This window comes from Fistularia commersonii, chromosome 35 (genome assembly GCF_037954325.1).
Source record: "Fistularia commersonii isolate RoL2024-O1a breed Wild chromosome 35, RoL_Fcom_v1.0, whole genome shotgun sequence".
Classification (NCBI taxonomy): Eukaryota; Metazoa; Chordata; class Actinopteri; order Syngnathiformes; family Fistulariidae; genus Fistularia; species Fistularia commersonii.
Genome location: NC_141318.1, coordinates 4,672,501 through 4,691,802, shown reverse-complemented (window position 1 = coordinate 4,691,802; position 19,302 = coordinate 4,672,501). Strand labels below are relative to the sequence as shown.

At 51.1% G+C, this 19,302-nt stretch overlaps 1 protein-coding gene across 1 annotated transcript in view; it reads right to left on the bottom strand.

The window, feature by feature from the left end:
* Positions 1-19,302, bottom strand: part of LOC147213944 (xylosyltransferase 1-like) — a 59,157-nt gene that overhangs the window by 24,775 nt on the left and 15,080 nt on the right. The window contains exon 2 of the mRNA XM_086142435.1: positions 4,997-5,612. Coding sequence (XP_085998561.1) covers positions 4,997-5,612 — 616 coding nt within the window. The remainder of the gene's footprint in view (positions 1-4,996; positions 5,613-19,302) is intronic.

Below are 19,302 nucleotides of genomic sequence, written 5' to 3'. Positions count from 1 at the left end.
TCCCGTTATAACCAATAAAGCTCCCTCGGCAGCATGAGACGCTAATCTCGGCGTCACGTCTCAAACGCCACCGATGTCGGCGCCGCCGAAGCCGCGCTTCTCCAGAGTGGAGCGGGTTGCCGCTCGGCTAGCGCGCCACTCTTTATTTTCGTTTTCCCCCGTCCTCACCCGCTCATCCCGATTTCTAATCCAGCCGGTTCCCGTCTCTAAATACCCGCGGCGGTTATTTGAGATAGCGGCGGCGAGACATTCCTGGAGGAGGCTAATGACCGCCATGCAATTCGGTATGAGCTCCCTGGAGTGACGGGGCGCGGGATGCCGACGTAGCCCCGATGCGTCTCCTCCGTCCGGCTCTGTCATTACTCACGTTTAACGGCGCGAGCGACCGAAGAAGCGAGGACCGGCCCTGAAGGCCCGACGTCCGCTAGAAGCCGTCCGGGGGTCAACGGCGCGCTCCCTCGCCTCCACTTCGGCCGTGCATCTTGTCAGTCGCCCGCCGCGCTTATTCCTCGCCTTCGGCTCTCGGCCCGAGGCGGCTCCGGGGATGGGGGGGGGGGAGTGGGGGTGGAAGTGGGGGTGGGAGTGGGGGTCTGCTGTGGGCTTTATCAGATTGAACGGTAATTGGTGGCCGGCTCAGAAGGTTCGCTGGTTTGCTTTGCGCGTGGATAATTGGCCGGTTGCTTCACAAAGCACTTTGAGAGTGTGCGCTGCTAGCTAGCTGAACTAATGAGCACCGCTCCTCTGTGTGTGTGTGTGTGTGTGTGTGTGTGTGTGTGCTTTCAATTTGACTGTCAGTTCTGTCTAACCCCCCCCCCCCCCCCTCCAGCTCCCACCCCGCGCACCTGAAGGCAACACCGGCGGGGGGAAAACAAAAGCGCTCTTTTCCGACTCGTCGCTCCTTCGACGGAGAGGCGTCATCATCTTCCCCGTCGCCATTCGTCTTTCAAACGGCCGCTCCCTCATCTGCTATCACCTCTCTCCGTTCTTCAATCATCTCGCGTAGCTTTGAGACCCCTCCACCCCCTCCGCCCCAACCCTTTCGCCCATCTTAACCGCTCGCACAAGAAGTTGGAAGAGGAGCTGAGCCGTATCCCGAGGGGCTTGTAACAAATTGCGGTGGAAGAGTGTCTCGGGGACGCGGCGTGCTCCTTGAAACCGTCCACAAAGCCAGACTCGCAGGTCTTTGAGAACGCAAAAATATGCACGGCGTTAATCTAAACCTGCAATAACAGATTTTTTTTCCCGTCACTCGGAGGCTCGTTGTATCTCCGGAGTTGAGGGCGAAAACCCGTAAAGCTGCTTACTTTGGAGAGAACATTAATGTGTCTGGCTGGTGCTCGCTCTCCTCGCCTGTTTTTTCAGAGCTCGCTGTAGCTCTAAACCACCTCCCCGGGGAGATGTTTGCTTCTTTAGTGTGCTAATTAGTTCACCGTCTAGTCATTTAGCACACAATCTGGTTTTAAAGCCCTTATTTGGTCAAAGCCGGAGCGGCTCCTGTATCCGAAGCCCCCCCGCAAGCCGGCTTTGTGAGCCGAGGAGACGGCGCGAGTCGCGGCTCCGACCTCACCGGTTAGCCGAACGCGCTAACTCCCGTACGAAGGGCGAGCGCTTGACTTAACAGGAAGTAAGTCGCCTCGACAACGTTGAAATGCCGCAGAGTCAAGCAGGACGCTAAGATACGCTAAAGAAGCTCCTTCTTTCTCTACTTCCAGGACATTCATATTTTAGCGCGCCGCTAACTGAGGTGACCCGTGAGCGAATGGCTACACGGGAAGGGATATTGTGGCGGCCCTCTTGAGTGCCGCGGAGTAGCCTGTTAATGGTGCTGTTATAGCTTGCTAACAGCTAAAGAGCATTAGCGGTTCTCGTGATTTTGAGCTCGTGACAGGCGAGAAGCGCCGTACACGGGCGACCGTGCAGAAATGTGGCCGGCTCACTACAAATGGAGGCGAAATCCGGGGTTCGTCCCGGATGACGGACCCTTCGCCGAGAACATCTCGCTCCCGATCGCTCCCGACGATCTGGCGAACGGTGGAAGTTCACTGTCCACGTCAACATCTGAATCAATATCCAACCCGACATCTTTTTTGGTGTAAATGACAAACGCTTTCCTCCATTGACGCTTCGCCCGGAAACGGACGAGAAATTCGTCGGTACGTGACGCTAAGGGAGCTTTCGCCGTTCGTCAGGCATTCGGAGTGCATTCGGAGTGAGAATGTGTTTTCTCCCAGTCCAAAAACACGGAGGAGGTTCATTGGAGACCCTAAATGTCGACGCGACATTGATAGATTGCCGGCGTTTAGCTCCCCCGCCCTCTTGCCGGGGCGGCAGAACCCAAACATATCATTAGCCGGGTTAGCATATGGCAGAGGAGATTGAACATGTTCCTCTTCGTATCCAATGATGCTAATATCAGAGCTAACACAATTGCTAATACAGCCAAGGCCTCAAGGACAGAATACTGATCAAATCAAATTGGACAATTTGCCGCTAACAAGGTTAGGACTTGAATTGGGGATGCGAACAGAAGGAGGAGGGAGGGGAGAGGGAGACGGAGAGATAGCGCATCGGCAGGCGGCGGGCAGGCAGGAGGAGGGTAAGACTGGAAAGTGATTTAATTTAGCTGTCGTGTTGTTACGGGCCGGCCACCGGAGGAAAGCCCTTTTCAATTTCTTTGTCTCTTCTGATCAGGCTGTCAGTCTGAGCGCGACCGCGGGTCGGAGCTCGGCGTAGAAAAACGATACCTCCGCCCCGCCGAGGGAGACGAATTGAAGTTGTTCGGTCACTTTGCCTCTCGACTTCTTATCGCGCCGCCGAAAGGTCGGCCGTATTCGACCGGGGAGGCCGTCGGCTCCCGCCGCGCCTTTGTCGTCCACGTCTGAAAGTCCGTTTGTCCTGGACGATTTCAAAAGACGTCTTCGTCGGAGGCCCGCCGGCAGGTGGCGAGCTCCGGGGGAGGGGGAGGGGGAGGGGGGCACCCGACGCCGGACCCCTCAGATCTCGCCTTCACGCTCTGCGTGCGGACGAACACGAGTCCATTTCTGAGAAGGCTTTTGTAAGAAAATTTTTGGCACTTCCTTGCGCCCTTCTAGGAATTAGTCGGTTTCTCTTTGCTTTCGGAAAGCAGAGGAATCCAGGGATCCTCGGTGCCTTTTTTTAGCTCTTGCTCCGGGGCGAAGTCTTTTTATGGTTTCAGAGGAACTCGCCGGGCGGAGGTGCTCGCTGATTGGTGGAACTCATAAGCAACGCCCATTCCCAGATAATTCTCGCGTAGCGCCCGTTTTTAAAAGCAATCGCGGTCGCCGGTCGGCTATTTTCTCGCCACGAAACGGACAGAAACAGCGAGAAACGGAGCGACGAAGCGGTCCAAGCTCTTGAGCTCGCCAGGGCTCGCGGCGGGACATCGACATTTCGTCCAAAATAAGTACGGAGTTAGCTTCTTCACAAGAAGAAGCGGCACGGGAGTAAAAAGTCCGCCGGGTTTTTTTTGGTTTTTTTTTTCAAGAGCGGCCCTCAAAGTGCACGCCGCTTGTGTCACGCCCACCGCGATCCCTTACCGTCTGTGAGAATGCTAAACTAAAAAGTTCCCCCTCGGAGGAGGGTATTTCCTGGCGCGGCCGTGAAAACACCTCCGGCATGCTAACAGGGATCTTTCAATAAATGCTTTGTCACGGGTTATCGTACATTGTGCTTTGTCGCCTTATGCTGAGCTAGATTTAATTAAAAAATACGGAGCGAGCTCAGCAATGGCGGATCAGTAAAATCTAGATAAAAAAAGGTTTCTGGATTATTTTCATCCATACAGTACCTCACTGGATGCCAAAGGAAACAACCAGGGATTCCAGAATTCCATGGGAGGGGAAAACTTTGCCTCCGGCTGTTTTTTTTTTTTTTTTTTTATTTTATTTTTTTAATGTATGTGTTGGACTGCTGGAGGGGCGGGGAGGGATTGCTGACCCAGCATTCCCGCCAATAAAGAGTCTGCGGTTGACAGCGCGCAGTTGACGACCGTGACGCTGGTGCGTTAATGTGATATGTAATGGAATACCGCGGAGTAAACCCCCTCCCCCGAGCCGCTGCTCCACGGCGACAGAAAAAAATGCTACATGCGCGCCGTGATCTGACATCCGTTCCAAAAATCACACACAGAGCGAGTGGCGACGCGGCGGCGCGGCTACGCATGAGCCCGCCATTGATGGGACGCGTGTTTAATAAGAATGCGGTGGCGCGAAGGCACCCGGGCGCCGGCGTGCACGTGGGTGGAAATCGCCGAGACAGTCACGCGAGTCACCCCTCCGAATGGGTGCACATGTGTGGCCTACATGAGAAGGATGACAAGGGCACCGTCTGCCGCCGGACGGCTAATGTGGCTAGCGCCGCGCCGACAGGGTTCGTTCCGCTTGTTCTGATCGGTTGCCACGCCGGGTCTGACGATCATGTGACCCAAATGCTTCGGCCTTTGTAGCTGTCAGACCCCGATCATCCACGCTAACGCTAGACGAGCTCCTTTTCGAGGAACTTGTTCTTTGAAAACAAACGCCGATCAAGTTATTGTCGAGTCGCCCTCTAGGGGGCAGTAGGGAGTGGCCTTCTCGGGCATCAGATGGGCGATCGTGCCATCCATGCTAACGCTAAACGAGCTCCTTTTGGAGGAACTTCCTGTTTGTTCTTTGGAAACAAACACCGATCAAGTATGGAGCTGCCCTCTAGGGGGCCGTAGCCAGTTACCTTCTCCCACATTAGATGGGCGATCATGCTATCCATGCTAACGCTAGACAAGTTCCTTTTCGTGGAACTCCCTGTTTGTTTTCCCTGAAAACAAACACCGATCAAGTTATCGTGGAGTCGCCCTCTAGGGAGCAGTAGCGAGTCGCCTTCTCGGGGCATCAGATGGGCGATCGTGCCAACCATGCTAACGCTAGACGAGTTCCTTTTCGAGGAACTCCCTGTTTGTTCTCCTTAAAAACAGGCACAGGACAAGTTATTGTGGACTCACCCTCTAGGGGGCAGTAGCGAGTGACCTTCTCGGGCATCAGCCGGCCCTCCCTGTGTCTGCAGTACACCTCTGCGATCTGCTGCCGGCACTCCTTGCTCTTGGCCCTGGACAGAGCCGAGATGGCCTCCTTCCCGCTGATCTCGCACTTGGGTGGCTGGTCGTAGGTCACCTCCGGCGGCGCCGCCGTCGCCTGCTTCCTGTGCGGGTGCTGATGCCTGTGCTGCGCCGGCGCCTGCTGGGATGGGCGGTGCGGCGGCGGCGGCGGAGGGACCCTCTGGAGCTGGGAGCTGTTGTAGGCCAAAAGCTGGTGGCCTACGGGTAGTACCTCGTTGGAGCCTCGACTCAAGACGGGCGGGTTCCCGCGCCAGGCCTGCTGTTGCTGCTGCTGCTGCTGCTGCTGCTGCTGCTGCTGCTGCTGCTGCTGTTGCTGCTGCTGCTGTGCGAGCGAACGCTCCTGCGGCGCCTTCCTGCCGGCGGCGCCTCCCGTCTGCCGCTGTGGCTGCGAGCGCGCTCCGAAATTACTATTGTCTATATTTTCAAAGTCCTTGGGCACAGAGTTCTCGTTGTTGCTGTCCACTCTACTTTTCTCCTTCGGCCGGTGGGAGTAATATCCATCCTGCTGGGAGAGGAAAGGGAGCGGGTTAACGGCGGCGAATGAGAGGAGGAGGATGCGGAAGGAGGGGACGCGACATAGATTAGAACTGTGCGGCGCGTGTCATACGTCGGATTAGCGATCGCCGCGGCGTGTTTGAGTGGGCAGCGCCGCGCCGAACCCGCCGGGCGTGAAATGAAGTAGCAACTTTTCAGCTCGAGGACGACAAGGTGCAACTTCATTGGAGGTGATTGGGGGGGCGGGCGGCGGGCGCTCGGCCGTGCCACGCCGCGCGGCGCCGCCATCAGATTAGCCCCGGTTTCAATTAAATTCTCCCTCAAATGGGCCCCGGCGCTCTGTAAACAGATTACCAAGAGGGGATAAAGGGCCCGAATGTGACTGAGAGTTTCTCCTTTGGCACATATGTGTGAGTGTGTGTGTGTGTATATGTGTGTGTGTGTGGGGGGGGGGGGTGTGTGTAATTCATTTTGTGCAGGCGCCGTGTGAGAATATGAATAAACCATAGCGGTGCGGTGTGTGACAGGGGAGGCGGCACTTGTTAGGGTTGTGCGTCCTCATGTGAGATAGCGTGTCTGTGCCGACCGTACAATTTCCCTGTCTTCCGGCGGAACGGGGCTGAAAGCGGAGGCGGGGCAGGGAGAGAGAGGGTGGCAAGAAAAGTGTGTGTGTGTGTGTGTGTGTGTGTGGAATGAGGCGCGAGGGCGAGAGGAGCGTGACACGAGACGGGGGTTCGGCGCCCGGAAAGCGCCGGCTTGTTCCAGTGAGGCATCGAGAAGGAAAACCAAAGAGGCGCGACACGGCTCTGACACACCTTAGTAGACACACAAGCCGGAAGGAGGTGGAGGAAGAAGAAGAAGAAGAAGAAGTGGAGGAAGAGGCGGAACAGCAAACAGCAGCTGAGGAAAGATAGAGTTCAGAACAGCAGGGGTCCCTGATGTGTCTCCCCATTTACAAGGCACAGGAAAAGGGGCAGATGTATGGTGTGTGTTTGCAGTGTGTGTGTGTTTGATCGTGGGCACAGGAAAGGTGGAACGCGTGAAGATGTCGCGAGACGCCCGGTACGGAAAATCCAACCTTATCAACCCATCAGCGTCGCCATGACAGCGGAAAGAGGCTCCGAGAGTGACGATGTGTGTGTGTGTGTGTGTGTGTGGTGGGGGTTTCTAATTATCCATTCAGCTGCAGAAACTCTACCTTTCACACGCTTGTTACCGTGACGGAGACCCCAACCTGCCTCCGCCCGCCGGCCTTCGCCTCGCTCACCTCGCCACTTTAAACGCCGACGGCGTGTGAATGGCGGGACCCGCTAATCCCCGCGTGTAACAGCTGCTTAGGCCACTGATCACCCAAAAAGAAATCCCTCCTCGCCGAGTTTTCAAAGGGAACGCTCGACGAGGCTAATCCGCGCCGCCGCGTTGGATGTTAGCGGAGGTAAAGCAGCCGGCGTGCGTCGGGAAAAGGAAGCGTGCCGCTCAAAGAGGGAAGGAGGGGAAGCGCATGTAAAACACCGCCATGTTTGCGGAGCGCTTCTGGGCTCGGGGATGCGGGGAGGAGGATAAATCTAATTTATTCAAAGCTGATTGCTAACTATTAGCTTATAAAAACGTTATTAAAAGCAAAATGTGCACGGCTGCTTCCTTTCTGGGGAAGCGGGCAAGGCGGCGGCGGGGGGGGGGGGGGGGGGGGGTCGCTCTGTTCGGCTCCGACCCCGATTTGCCGTCGATAAATATCAGTTTTGATGCTAAACACGCCGATTAGCATTTCGCTATCGGTTTGGGGAAGAGGAGGACTTTCCGACAGAGTGTTTTTTCCCGCGAGCGTCTCGATCCCGACGCTCTCCACGGGGGCTCTGGTTCACAAACACCCAACCAATCACCGTCCATTATTGATGAGCGCATGAATATTTAACGGGAGTGTTTTAGCTGAGAGGAGGCAGCGCGCCGCCGGATGCGCGGAAGAAAAATACCAAGCGAACCCGCGTGCCGGGCAGTGACCTTCCCTCTCTGGTCGCCAGCGCGGCAGAATTAATCATTCTGGCCCGTCGTCAAGCTGCCGGCGGAATTTTCCATTAATTAGCGGAGTCGCGGACGAGCATCCCGCCGAGCGTTTATCATTTTAACTAGCGAACACAAAGGTTAGCCTCTCTAAACATCGGCGTGGGCAGGGGAGGGGAGGGAGCGTAAACAAACAGTATCTTGGCAGGAAGCTTGGGTCCCCGCGACCCGCGGACATTTTTTGAAAATCCGCGCGGCTCTCCCCGGACCCGGTTCTCCCGTGAGGGCGTCTCCTCTGCGGCCGTGTCCGGCGTTAATCTCGGCGACCGGGCCGCGAGCAGGAAGCGGCAAGCTAAAGAATTAATGGCCGCCGCCGGCGCCGGGGGAGAAGGGGGCCGCCTCGGACTGCAGATGGGCCGGGGAGCCGGGGCCGGGTATCGATTGGCGCCGGGGATATTTTCTACTCCAGGGCGAGGATTGCGCGGACACACATTTGCACACACTCACAAAGGTGGACACACACACACACACACACACAAATCCCTGAGCTCTACTGAGGGGTAAAGGAAAAGCAAAAGGGGGGTAAACGTTAATAACATCCATCAGCGGTTAAATTTAGAGAAAGGCTCTGTGTTTCAGCACACACACACACACACACACACACACACACACACACACACTGCAGGAATGGTTCAGTCCATTTCTCAATACAAAGCCACCCCCTTTCCCTTGTTTCCTCACAACAGGGAGAAATATTTCACCTGTCCGTCTCCCATCACATATCTCTCTCTCTCAGTACCTGTCCGGCTTCCTCCTCCTCCTCCTCCTCCTCCTCCTCCGGCCCGGCGTATCATCCCTCTCTCCGGGAAGGAAAGCGCTTCATCTGCTGCTTCCCCTCCTTCCTAATGCCATGATTTACTCCTCGTGGATGCGAGCCAGAGCGGGGTTGCAGTATCGCTTTCACCGCACCCCCCCCCCTTTAAAAGACATCATTCCTGCGGGGGCCGGCGCAGATAAGCCACGTCGTGTGCCAGCAGTGTGTGCTCTGTCAACACGCGCCGGTGTGTGTGTGTGTGTGTGTGTGTGTGTGTGCAAATAACCACGTGCATAAACAGGTAGTAGAATAATGCGGGCTGTCGGAGCGTGGGAAGCAGAAGGGGAGGGGGGTAAATGGCATCTAAGAAGCCTCCTCGCGGCTTATCTGATGAAGAGGCGCGGCGTCGGATTTCCGTTTCGGGAAAAAAGGTCGACGTCCGAACGGGTGAAAAACGGAGACGCCGAACACGAAGTCTCCGAAGCGGGGAGGGTTTCAAAACGTCTCCGGCTCCTCCCGTTGGAATTTCCCACGTTCCTGCTACATTTCTCCTGCTCCCGCCCGCCCCCGTCGGCTCCGAAACCAGAGGAATGCCGGTCACATGTGGCGCAACGGTGTACGTGCACTAATGGACGAACGCGGCGGCGGCTGAAAGGGGGAGTCTGTCTTTGTGTGTGTCGTGAAAATGAAAAGAAGGCTCCGGAAACCATCCTCGTCGTCCCGTGATGCACCTCCGCGCTTCCTGTCCTGTCTGATACGTCGGCTATTAGCACAGAACTGCTAGCGCCTCCTCTCTTTCGAGATCGATTGGTCGAGGCGGAAGGCCGCCCACGTCGAGCCGATGTTGGGTTTCCGTTGATCATCTCCACTGAAATGGCGGTTCGATTCGGTTCGACCCTTCGGTCCGTGAGGTCGGGGGTTGTGCGCGACCGCGACTTCGCGAGCTGCCGTTGAATTCCTGCTACCGTCTCCCGGAGGGGATTCCCGCGCCGTCATTATGTGGTCGTCGCGAGGTGTGTGTGTGTGTGTGTGTGTGGGGCGGAGGGGGGGTCGACGGAAAGGACAAAAACCTTCTTCTTCCCTCTGACTATCTTTGCATTCCATCTCCAAGCAGCTCCTCAATGGAGGAACTCTTGAATCACAGGAATGACGGCGGAATCCAGATCAGACCAAAGGGCGAAAAAGTAATTCATTGATAATTACAACAGCAAAGTGGGGGAGGGGGAAATTTTGATGTTTTGTTGCATTCGTACGGCACAGGAAGTTCCTTCTCCTACATTGCTTGGCGATTGGTTGAACTCATAAGCCGCGCCCATTATTGCAGAGCGCCATTTTTAAAAAAAGTACCGTCGCACTGGGGTCGCTGTTGTCCCGCGACTTGGTGGAGGGGACGATGAGGTCCACAGAGGGATCTACGGGCCCGGATCAACGTTTTGACCAAAATAAGTTTGGAATTAGCAAACGGTGGGGTTGTTCTCACAGCGAAGACAGGAAATAAAAACACCTCAACCTTTCTCTCCTTCACGGTGATTGGTTTTCCAGCGTGGCGCTAAAGATGCACTCCGTCGTCCCTTCCTGCATGCGCCGATGCAGGAGGCTACATCCCGGCACCACGTCGGAACTCAGAATTATTCGTCCTGAATCGGCTCACGTCTCGTTCGAAATGCTAAGCTAACCGGGAGCGCGCGTCGGACCGATCACACGTAGGAAAACGGCATCGCCGCTGTTTCTTCCCGAGGTCTTCTCCGGGTTTCCGTTCTCCATTCGCGCATTTGTATTCCCCGCTAGCTCCTCTCGCGCCGGCCGGTTTCAGCCTCGTAAACGCAGCCGAGCCCTCTGTCACGATTAACGGCGAAAGGTCCGGATAAGAGCCGCACATAAACAGACCCGGGGCGTAAATGAGTCGCTTAATTGGAGGTCATTTAGTTTAGAATCCGTTCTGGAAACCAAGTGGGATGGATTGAATATGATGACGTAGACGACGCCGTTATCCCCTCTTCTGGAACTTTCCCCCCGCATTTTTTTTAGGGGAAAGCAATGCGACAAACACCCTCAAATAACCTGGGGTTTGCCCGGAGTGCAACAACGTCAGGGGGGGAGGGCTGAGTCAGAGCTCCAGGACTGCTTTCTCATGCACACACACACACACACACACACATACACACACAGCTCTGCATTTTTAACTTCTTCAAAAGACACAATTCATATCGACTCGCCTGCCAGACCACTTCGATGCCGCGTGAAACATCTTTCCCCAGATCCTCGTCTGTGTGTGTGTGTGAGTGTGTGTGTATGTGTTTATTTGTGTGTGTGTGTGTGTGTGAGTGTGTGGCGTCAGAGTACACGGGGGTCAGATTAGCGCAAACACCAGGTTAATCCCTAAGCGGTGGGATGTAAACAAATGGTCCATGCTGCAGCAGGGTGCTAGCTAAAACTGCTAATTGTGTAGCAGTACACAAAGGAGCTTGTTTTACAGATGTGACACACACACACACGCACACACACACACACACAAATGAAAAATGATAGAAAATGTGACGCGAGGGATAGGTCAGCCGTCATGTGACCCTTATAGGTGCCGTCAATAAACACGCCATGCCGCCATTTTGGGCCCAGTTTCAGGCTGGGCTCATTGAAGTGGAGGTGAAATTCCCCATTTGGGATTTGCGGTGGAAAAAAATAAGAAGTGCCGGATGACGATGGAGATTTGCCCTGAATGGTAAAAATCGCCGCCAAACAACAGGCTAAAAATGTTCCTCGTTCTTAAAGAATCCGCTCCCGAGAGCGAAAGACAGTAAAGGATTCTCTCTCATGGACGTGGCGAATGTTTTCCTTTGACATTCCTCTTTGCTCAGACAGCAAACACCGGTCGGCTCTCCGCTTCACACAACGGCACGGATCCTGAAACGCGGCACTAAGCTAGCTTTGCAGAAATCGCTAATTTCGACTGACATTGAAACATCTGAAACCTCCAGAAAACCGGGAGATTCAAGGCCACGCTGAGAATACTTGTTATATTTTGCAGATGATACCGTTTCCAACCATCTTTAATTGGTGACCCCACATCCATGCATGCACATCTCACTGTATTGTGGATTTAAAATCTGTGGTATAAAAAACTACAACCCGTGGGGGTGAAAAATTTGTGATATAACATTGGATTGGGGATTTAAATCTGAATTTTTTATTTTCATTTCAATTAATTAGTCTCAAATGAAAGCCTGACAATAATGTATTGGCTTCACTTGTAACTACAAGCATGTCGTAGACGGGTTTCAAACCTGAATTTTTCAGTTATGAAATTTGTGGATTAATTGCAGTTTAAAGTTTAATCGCAGATTAAAAGTCCGGATTTTTAATTGTAATTTTATTTTTTTGCTACACTTTAGGTTGTTGCAGTACAAAATGCGTTTTTATATATTAATAAATTTCACAAATTTTCATGCATCCACCAGAGCACGGTGTTCTGTATCCTGGGCTCTGATTGGCTGGGCATCATTCTCACTGTTTAGCTAATCATTTCAGTTTAAGAGTAAGGGAAAGGTAAATAAGAGCGTGTGGAGGGTCATTAAAATGTATAAATAAAATAAAATTTGATTTTCATGGGTCTGGAGAGTAAACCCCGCAGTGCATGGGAAGGAACTCCCCACTTCCTGCTAGGAGTTTCCACGCGACAGCAGGTTCACATGCTGGGAATTCAAGCAAATGCCCTCCGACAGAAGATAAGGGGCAGTTCTCCTTAAATGCCCTTTGATTGAAATATTTTTGTTTTTCTATATTTTTCTCTAAATATTAAAAGATCTTCAGATTTGAATGGAGCCCATCAGGCGGTTTGCGAGGCGAATCTCGCAGAAGCGCAAAGCACCAGCGGGCCTCCAGATTTGCGCGTGCACGTGCACGTGCATGTGCACGAGCGCGCCTCCCTGCTCAGCCATGAAATGACACCCCTATTTAATCAATTGTGAATCGTGAAATTTTGCACAAGAGACTCCTTTTCTTTGCGGCTGACAGTGATTGAACTGCACAGCCATGCAATTCCATTCACCACGGTGGCGAGAGGAAAAAAAGGGGGTGGGGGCGGGGGGCTGCGTCGCTGCATGTGTGTGTGTGTGTGTGTGTGTGTGTGCACGAGATCAAGGCGATTTCGCCGTGACATCACGGGTCCCTGTAAAGGAGCGCCGCGACAGAAGGGCCTGTGTTGTGCGGCAAGGCGGCATTGCTGCAGGGCACAGCGTTATCCTACAGATGATCTATAGGAGTGTGTGTGTGTGTGTGTGTGTGTGTGTGTGTGTTTGTTCACACAATCTTTTAACAGAGGCCCCCCGTATGAGACTAAAGGTGAAGAATAACAGAAGGGAGGGATGAAGAGGGTGGACGAAAGAAGGATGGGGGGCCTCTCCGCTCCCGCTCTTTCGAATGAATGGGCTGGCAGGAACGTGCGTGCTGATTGGTCGGGAAAGGCGTCGGCGTGCGTGACGCGGCGGCGACCCAGCCGGCGCAATCGTCCCGGAGGTCAGAGGAAGGAAATCAGCGCTGCGTCTAGAACAGAGGTGTGAACACGCGCGTGCAGTGAAAGGAAATAAACTTGCGGTTTAAAAAGTTGCAAAACACCCATGAAGACAATAAACTAAAAGCAACACACTCACTCAGAAGCGTCTTAATTTATAGAATGAAAATGAAGGCATGGCCTCGAACGCACCGCGGGAGCGTTTGGGTGAAACGTGCACGCTGGATCCGGGGCGTCCACCGCTACCGAGCACCGGCTAACTATGACTAGCATCTAAGCTGTTGGGAAAAACAAAAAACCCTCCTTCCCGTGACGGCGGTGGGGTTTTTGTCGTCCAGCCGACAAAGGGAAGTGAGAGGCGTGGGAGAAGTTACCCAGCCATAACACGTTTTTTTTTTTTTTTTTTTTGTAATGCTGCCGTTTCGCTCAGGCTTTCCGAACGGAAAAAGTCTCGAGCGACAGGATTTCGTCATCGACTCGTGATCAAAATGATCCCGAAAGCGTCCGGGATGTCTCGTTCGGGCGCTCAAAGTACCGCGGGTCGTTTCATAACCGTTTCTCACTTCTGTAAAAAAATCGCAGCAGAAACCAGAGACGTCTGTCTTTTTCGGTCATTCCGGACACCCGGAGAAAAACTCAATCGACCACACGTTTATACATGTGTAATAAAGTGCTAATAGCTAATAGCTAATACAGACAGGATGACAGGATTGAACCGACACCGGAAATGCATTTGGACGGCGTTTCTATCGAAACAAAGCCTTTCTAGAGGTGCTTAAACCGGAGTTTAAGAGCGACGGCGTCGATAGCCATCTGACGTCCGCGGGGCCGCCTTCCGACGGAATGGCGAGGAGATAAGGATCGGGCGGCGGCGGGGACGACGGAGGTGAGGAGTTAACCGCCTGCGCTCGCGGGAACAAGCGGCGGAGACGGCCGATCCGATCTGCCGACCTGACGTCCGGATCGTTAAGACTTGGGAGTGAGTGAGGGGCCGCCGGCCTCCCGCCATGCAACGCCGCCGCGCCTTCCGAGTTTAAACAGCTGTTACGCTTTTAAGAGCCGGCGAGATAACAGGAAGACGAACGTCGGCGGGAGGATTCCGATCGCCGACACCCTCGTGACAAAAATACTTCCTGTCCGTGGGAAAGCCAAAAAAAAAAAAAGGCGAGGATTTGGTGTTTTGCAAAAAAAAAAAAAAAAAAAAAGGACGGGGGCGGGGCTTAACCTGGACGATTACCTGTCAATCATCCAACCATTCAAATGCCGAGGAAATACAGATCACATTTATTATCTCTTGTTTTTTTAATGCTCACATTTTGAAGTCTTTTACATTGCGTTAAGAAGTGTTTTTTTTTGTATCTTAAATGAATTTTCCCAATTTAAAATAACAGAAAATTTGTTCCACAAAACAGAGGAATCAGAAGATGTTTCGCACTTTCCCGCGATGACATGAGATTAACAAAATAATAATAGAGTGCACATAAATAGTAAAGTGCATAATAAACAAACAAACGTTAAACTACAGAGAATGAAGTGCACACAGACTATAAGCCGCTACTTTTGAACACTGCGGCTTGAACGACGACGTGGCTAATTTTTTGATTTTTCGGGGGCTGACAAGTTTAAGGCCTCCAAACATTTAGCCTCCTCATATCGGACCGAGGAAATTACCGTGAAATTCTGAGGCTGTTCGATTCAAGAAGACCACTTAGGTGGAGTGGGACAGAGCGGGGATGGAAAATGGATGAATGGACTTTTCCTTGTGTTATTTGTTATTAATCTTTCATCAGCCGCGTTACAGGCACAGTTTGGAAAAAGCATTGCCAGTATGTATTTGTGGATGTTACCAATACGGCATGTATCTAATTAAGTTTAAATAAATGTTTCTGTGTAATATCTTTTGTGTAAATATCTCATGTTACAACAACAAGAGTGGCTTCTATATGTACACATAGATTTATTTAGTTATTTTTAGCTGCTAATATTCAGGTGCGCTTCTGGAAATTAGTGGAACCAGATCTGAGGATAAAGGATGATTTAACCGCATTAAAAAACAAAACAAAACCGAAATCCGACTTCTACAGAAGTATGGTGTCACATGTACTTGAGAAAGTGCATGAGAGTGACGGGAATCCCCTTCAAATGGTACCAAACTACGAGTGGAAAACCGAAACTAAAAAGCGTGGGGTGGAAAATCCAAAAACAAACGGCGAGGATGCTCTTGGCGGTGAGTTGATTGACAGGACAAGGAGGGGCGCGGCGGGACGGGGTCAGATTACAGCGATGCCCCCCAACACACACACACACACACACACACACACACACACACACTCACGCCTCTCTTTTTTTTTACCCTTAAAGGGCACCTTAATATTCTTTTAACCACCTGGCCGGGGGCCCGAAGACAAGGCCAACAGTGTCTGTAATTTGCCCTCAGACGGCGGAGAGGGGACACAAAGGACGGCCCTCAGACGCCACTCGTTCAGCTGAAAGCGCATTTATCTAGTGTGTGTGTGAGTGTATGTGTGTGTGCGTGTGTTTGCACGCTTGTATTGGAGTGTGTGATAATTAGAAGCGGTTTGCTACAAGCCCCCCTCGCTCGGCTGCCAGACACCCCCTCCCCCCCATTCCGACGTCCAACCCTCGGCTACGGATGTCAACTGCAGAGTACGCAGGGGCAGAGGTTCACACACACACTCGCACACACACTCGCTCACATACACACACACACACATAGATGTATTGACAGGCCCTCTGTGATTTTAACCTCTTCACGGCGCCAAAGTGAAGCTGAATCTCACGCGGGTTGATTGTGTTTTGATGATTTTGCGTGTCCGCGCATATGTGTGTCTGTGTGTGTGTGTTTGTGTGTGTGTGTGTGGGGGGGGGGGTTAAAAAACAAGCTAGCGTCAAGGCTTAGCTGATAAGCTAATTAAGCTCACGGTGGGGAATAAATGCTTCCTCTTTGCTCGCCATTTGTCACACCTGGCATGGAAATGTCACGTGAAGAAGAAACATACGCGCTCGAGCAGAAACACGAACGCACGTGCGCGCGCGTACGCTCTTGTGCATGCACGGGTGGCGAGACAGACGCGCGGCAGAAGGGACGACGATGCGGAAAATTGCGAAAATGAGAGAAAAGTGATTCAGAAGGCGAGGATGACGAGGGTGCAACGAGGAAGTGGGGGGATCACAAACGTCTTTCCGCTGCTATATAAAGAAAGACGAGGTGCTTTCTGGACACCTCGGAATTAGACAAAGCACGGCTACATGTTAGCCAAACGCTAATAGGAAGAATTAGCCCTGGGAAATAATGATAATCATAATAATGTTCATTCATTAGCTATACCACTTATCCTGCGCCCAGGGTCACTGGTTGAAGACATAGAGCCAATCATTCTCTTATTCATACAGCCCAATAATAACAATAACAACAATAACAATAATAATAATAATAATAATGACAATAACGATGATAATAATAATAATAATAATAATAATAATAATAATAATAATAATGATAATAATAATAATAATAATGGAGGGAACCCTGGTTCGATTCCAACTTTTCTGCGTGGGTTCCCTCCTTGTTCTCAGGTTTTCTCCCACAGTCCAAAAACATGCAGCAGGTTAGTTGGAAAAAAAGTTGGGAAAATTGACCTGCATGAGTGAGTGAATTGTTTGTGTGTATATGTGACCCTGCCATTGACTTGCGACCAGTCCTGGGTGAACCCGCTTCTCGCCCGCTAGCAGCTAGGATAGGCTCCGGCATCCCCCGCGACCCTGAGTGCAGGATAAGCAGCAGAAGATAGATGGATGGATGGATAATTACACAACCCTTTCCTTTCCATCAGCATGCTGTGCAAGTGAGAGGAGGCCGGATTCAACACTGATGGAAAGAAGACACACTAAAAGCTAAGATTAGCTCAGCTAAACTCCGTATCGAGCTATCGTGCTAAAATGCTAAAATGCTAAAAACCAAAACCGGGCTGGGCAAGATTTTTGCACAACCCTGTTTTTCAGACAGCTGGTGTAAAGAGTGCATGGCAGGTGTGTGTGTGTGTGTGTGAAGGTGTCAGTCAGCCTCACTCCATCACTGTGACATAATTCCCCCCCCCGAACCTCCACCTCCACCCGCTCTTTCAGGGTTCACACGCTGGCGCGATCTGCTCGGAGCCCAAATCTACTGTTCATTAAAGGTGTGACAGCTTAAGCCGAGCGCAGCCCCGCAGCCCTCCGTGCACCGTCGCCTGCTGCTACACGCGCATGTGTGTGTGTGTGTGTGTGTGTGTGTGTGTGGTGACAGGAGAGCCGCATACCAAGCAGTCCGCGGGAGATTTAAGGCCTCGATAAGGCCTGATGACAGAAATTATGTAAAGCCTCCACCAGCTGACTCCAGCTTTTGGGTGGAATTGGGAGCCCTTAAAATAAATAAATAAAAAAATAAATAAAAAGTGTCTGTTACCGTGGCAACCCCCTTGTTAGATTGAAATAAATGAGCCGTTGTTGTCGAGCGCGAGTTCTGGAACGGGCGCCCTTCCTGGACAAACCAGGAGAAAAGTCACTTCCGCCGGCCGGCCTGAGAGTCCAAGCCGCCTTTTGACCCTCACCTTGGGGGTCAAAGGGTCGTCGGTTAGATTCCCGGCTCCTCCTGCCTGCTCGCCTGCGTCACGCCGCGCATGGCGTGAGTACGGGTGTGAATGGGTGAACACACTCGAGTGTAGAGCGCTTTGAAATCCACATAGTGTGAAAGTGCCATTGCAGTGCAGAGATGATCATTATTTTTGTTATTATTATTATTATTATTGTTGTTGTTGTTGTTGTTATTATTAGTAGTAGTTTTAGTATTAGTATTATTTTTGTTATTGTCATTAGTATTATTATTTTTATTATTATTGTTCTTGTTGTTGTTGTTAAGATAAATGATAAGATAAATCGGTCCCCAAAGGGAAAATTCCTTTGTCCCAGCAGCATAACAGTTATAATGCATAAAAAAAAAGAAAAAGAAATCTGAATATTAATATAAATAGAAAGGCAGAGGACGGCAAGGCATCCAAAAATAAATAGACAGCAGACAACAATAACAACAACAACAACATCAGGGATAACAATGGGCAACATCAAGGAACAGAGAGGATGAAAAATACACAACCAGAATATAAATATTGTTGTTGTTGTTGTTGTTATTGATATTATTGTTATTATCATTATCCTTATTATTATTTTATGATTATTGTTATTTTTATTATCATTATCATTGGTGATTGTATGTCTCTATATGATGTGGGAATGAAAGACTGAATGGTTGCATGTGACTTGCAAGGGCCAATGACAGCTGAGATATGCAGTATAGAGAATAAATGAATGCATGAATTATTATTGTGATGATTATTGTTATTAAAAATGGCCTTGGATTAAGCGAATAATCAACGATAAATGCGGGAAAAATATGAGTGAAATGTAAATTATAGTGACAAGAGTTAATTCCAGGGTGAAGCTGCACCTCCTCATCCTCCCTCCGCCCCCTCCGTTTATTCCTCTCAGGATCCCGGCATTTTAATTGGGTCATTTCAAATCTCCTCCCACGTTGCATTATTCCGAGGGAAAACTTTTTTTTTTTCATTTTTTTTTTTTTATTTGGTCTCATCGTGTTTGTCATGTCGCCCCCTTCGTCTCTCTCTATTTCTTTCTTTTATTTCTCTTTTTTTTTCCCCACACTTGTCAGTTAAGCTCAGCGGGTTATCTCGCTAATGAAGTACACTGTTTTTTGGTCCAAATCCTGCCACCGCCGCAGCCGTAAAAAAAAGAAAAAGTAAATACCACGGCGGTAAAGACATAATTGAATCGCGGAAAATATAAATGAGCGGTTTTCAGTTTATTGTCAGGGGAAGAAAATAAGTTTGTAGGGTTTGTTTTTTTTTTTTACAGAGGGAGTCGAAGGAGCGTTGCTAAGCTGCCGAATGACGAGCAGCGTTTGACATCACCCGCTGGTGCTCTGTAACACACATACATACACACACACACACACACGCATACGCACAAACACACATGCACACACACAGGATATGCGATTAGCTTGCTCTTCGCTGCGGCCTTCGGTTGTGTGTCCGAGAGAAATGCAAATCATGTCCTCGGTTCATTAAACGTCTCATATCCTATTTTGTGTGTGTGTGTGTGATTTACATTCCCGGAAGACATGAAACAAAAGCTGCGAAAATATAAACTCCCAAAAGGCCGACTATGACCCCGCGCTCCCGAAACACGCCGCCCCCGCAAGTTTAACAAGCCAATTAGCATCCAACGTAGCCGCTGCAGAAGTATAAATACGCATTGAAAAAAAAAAGTCTCGACCCCGTGAGCGCAACTCTTTCATCACAT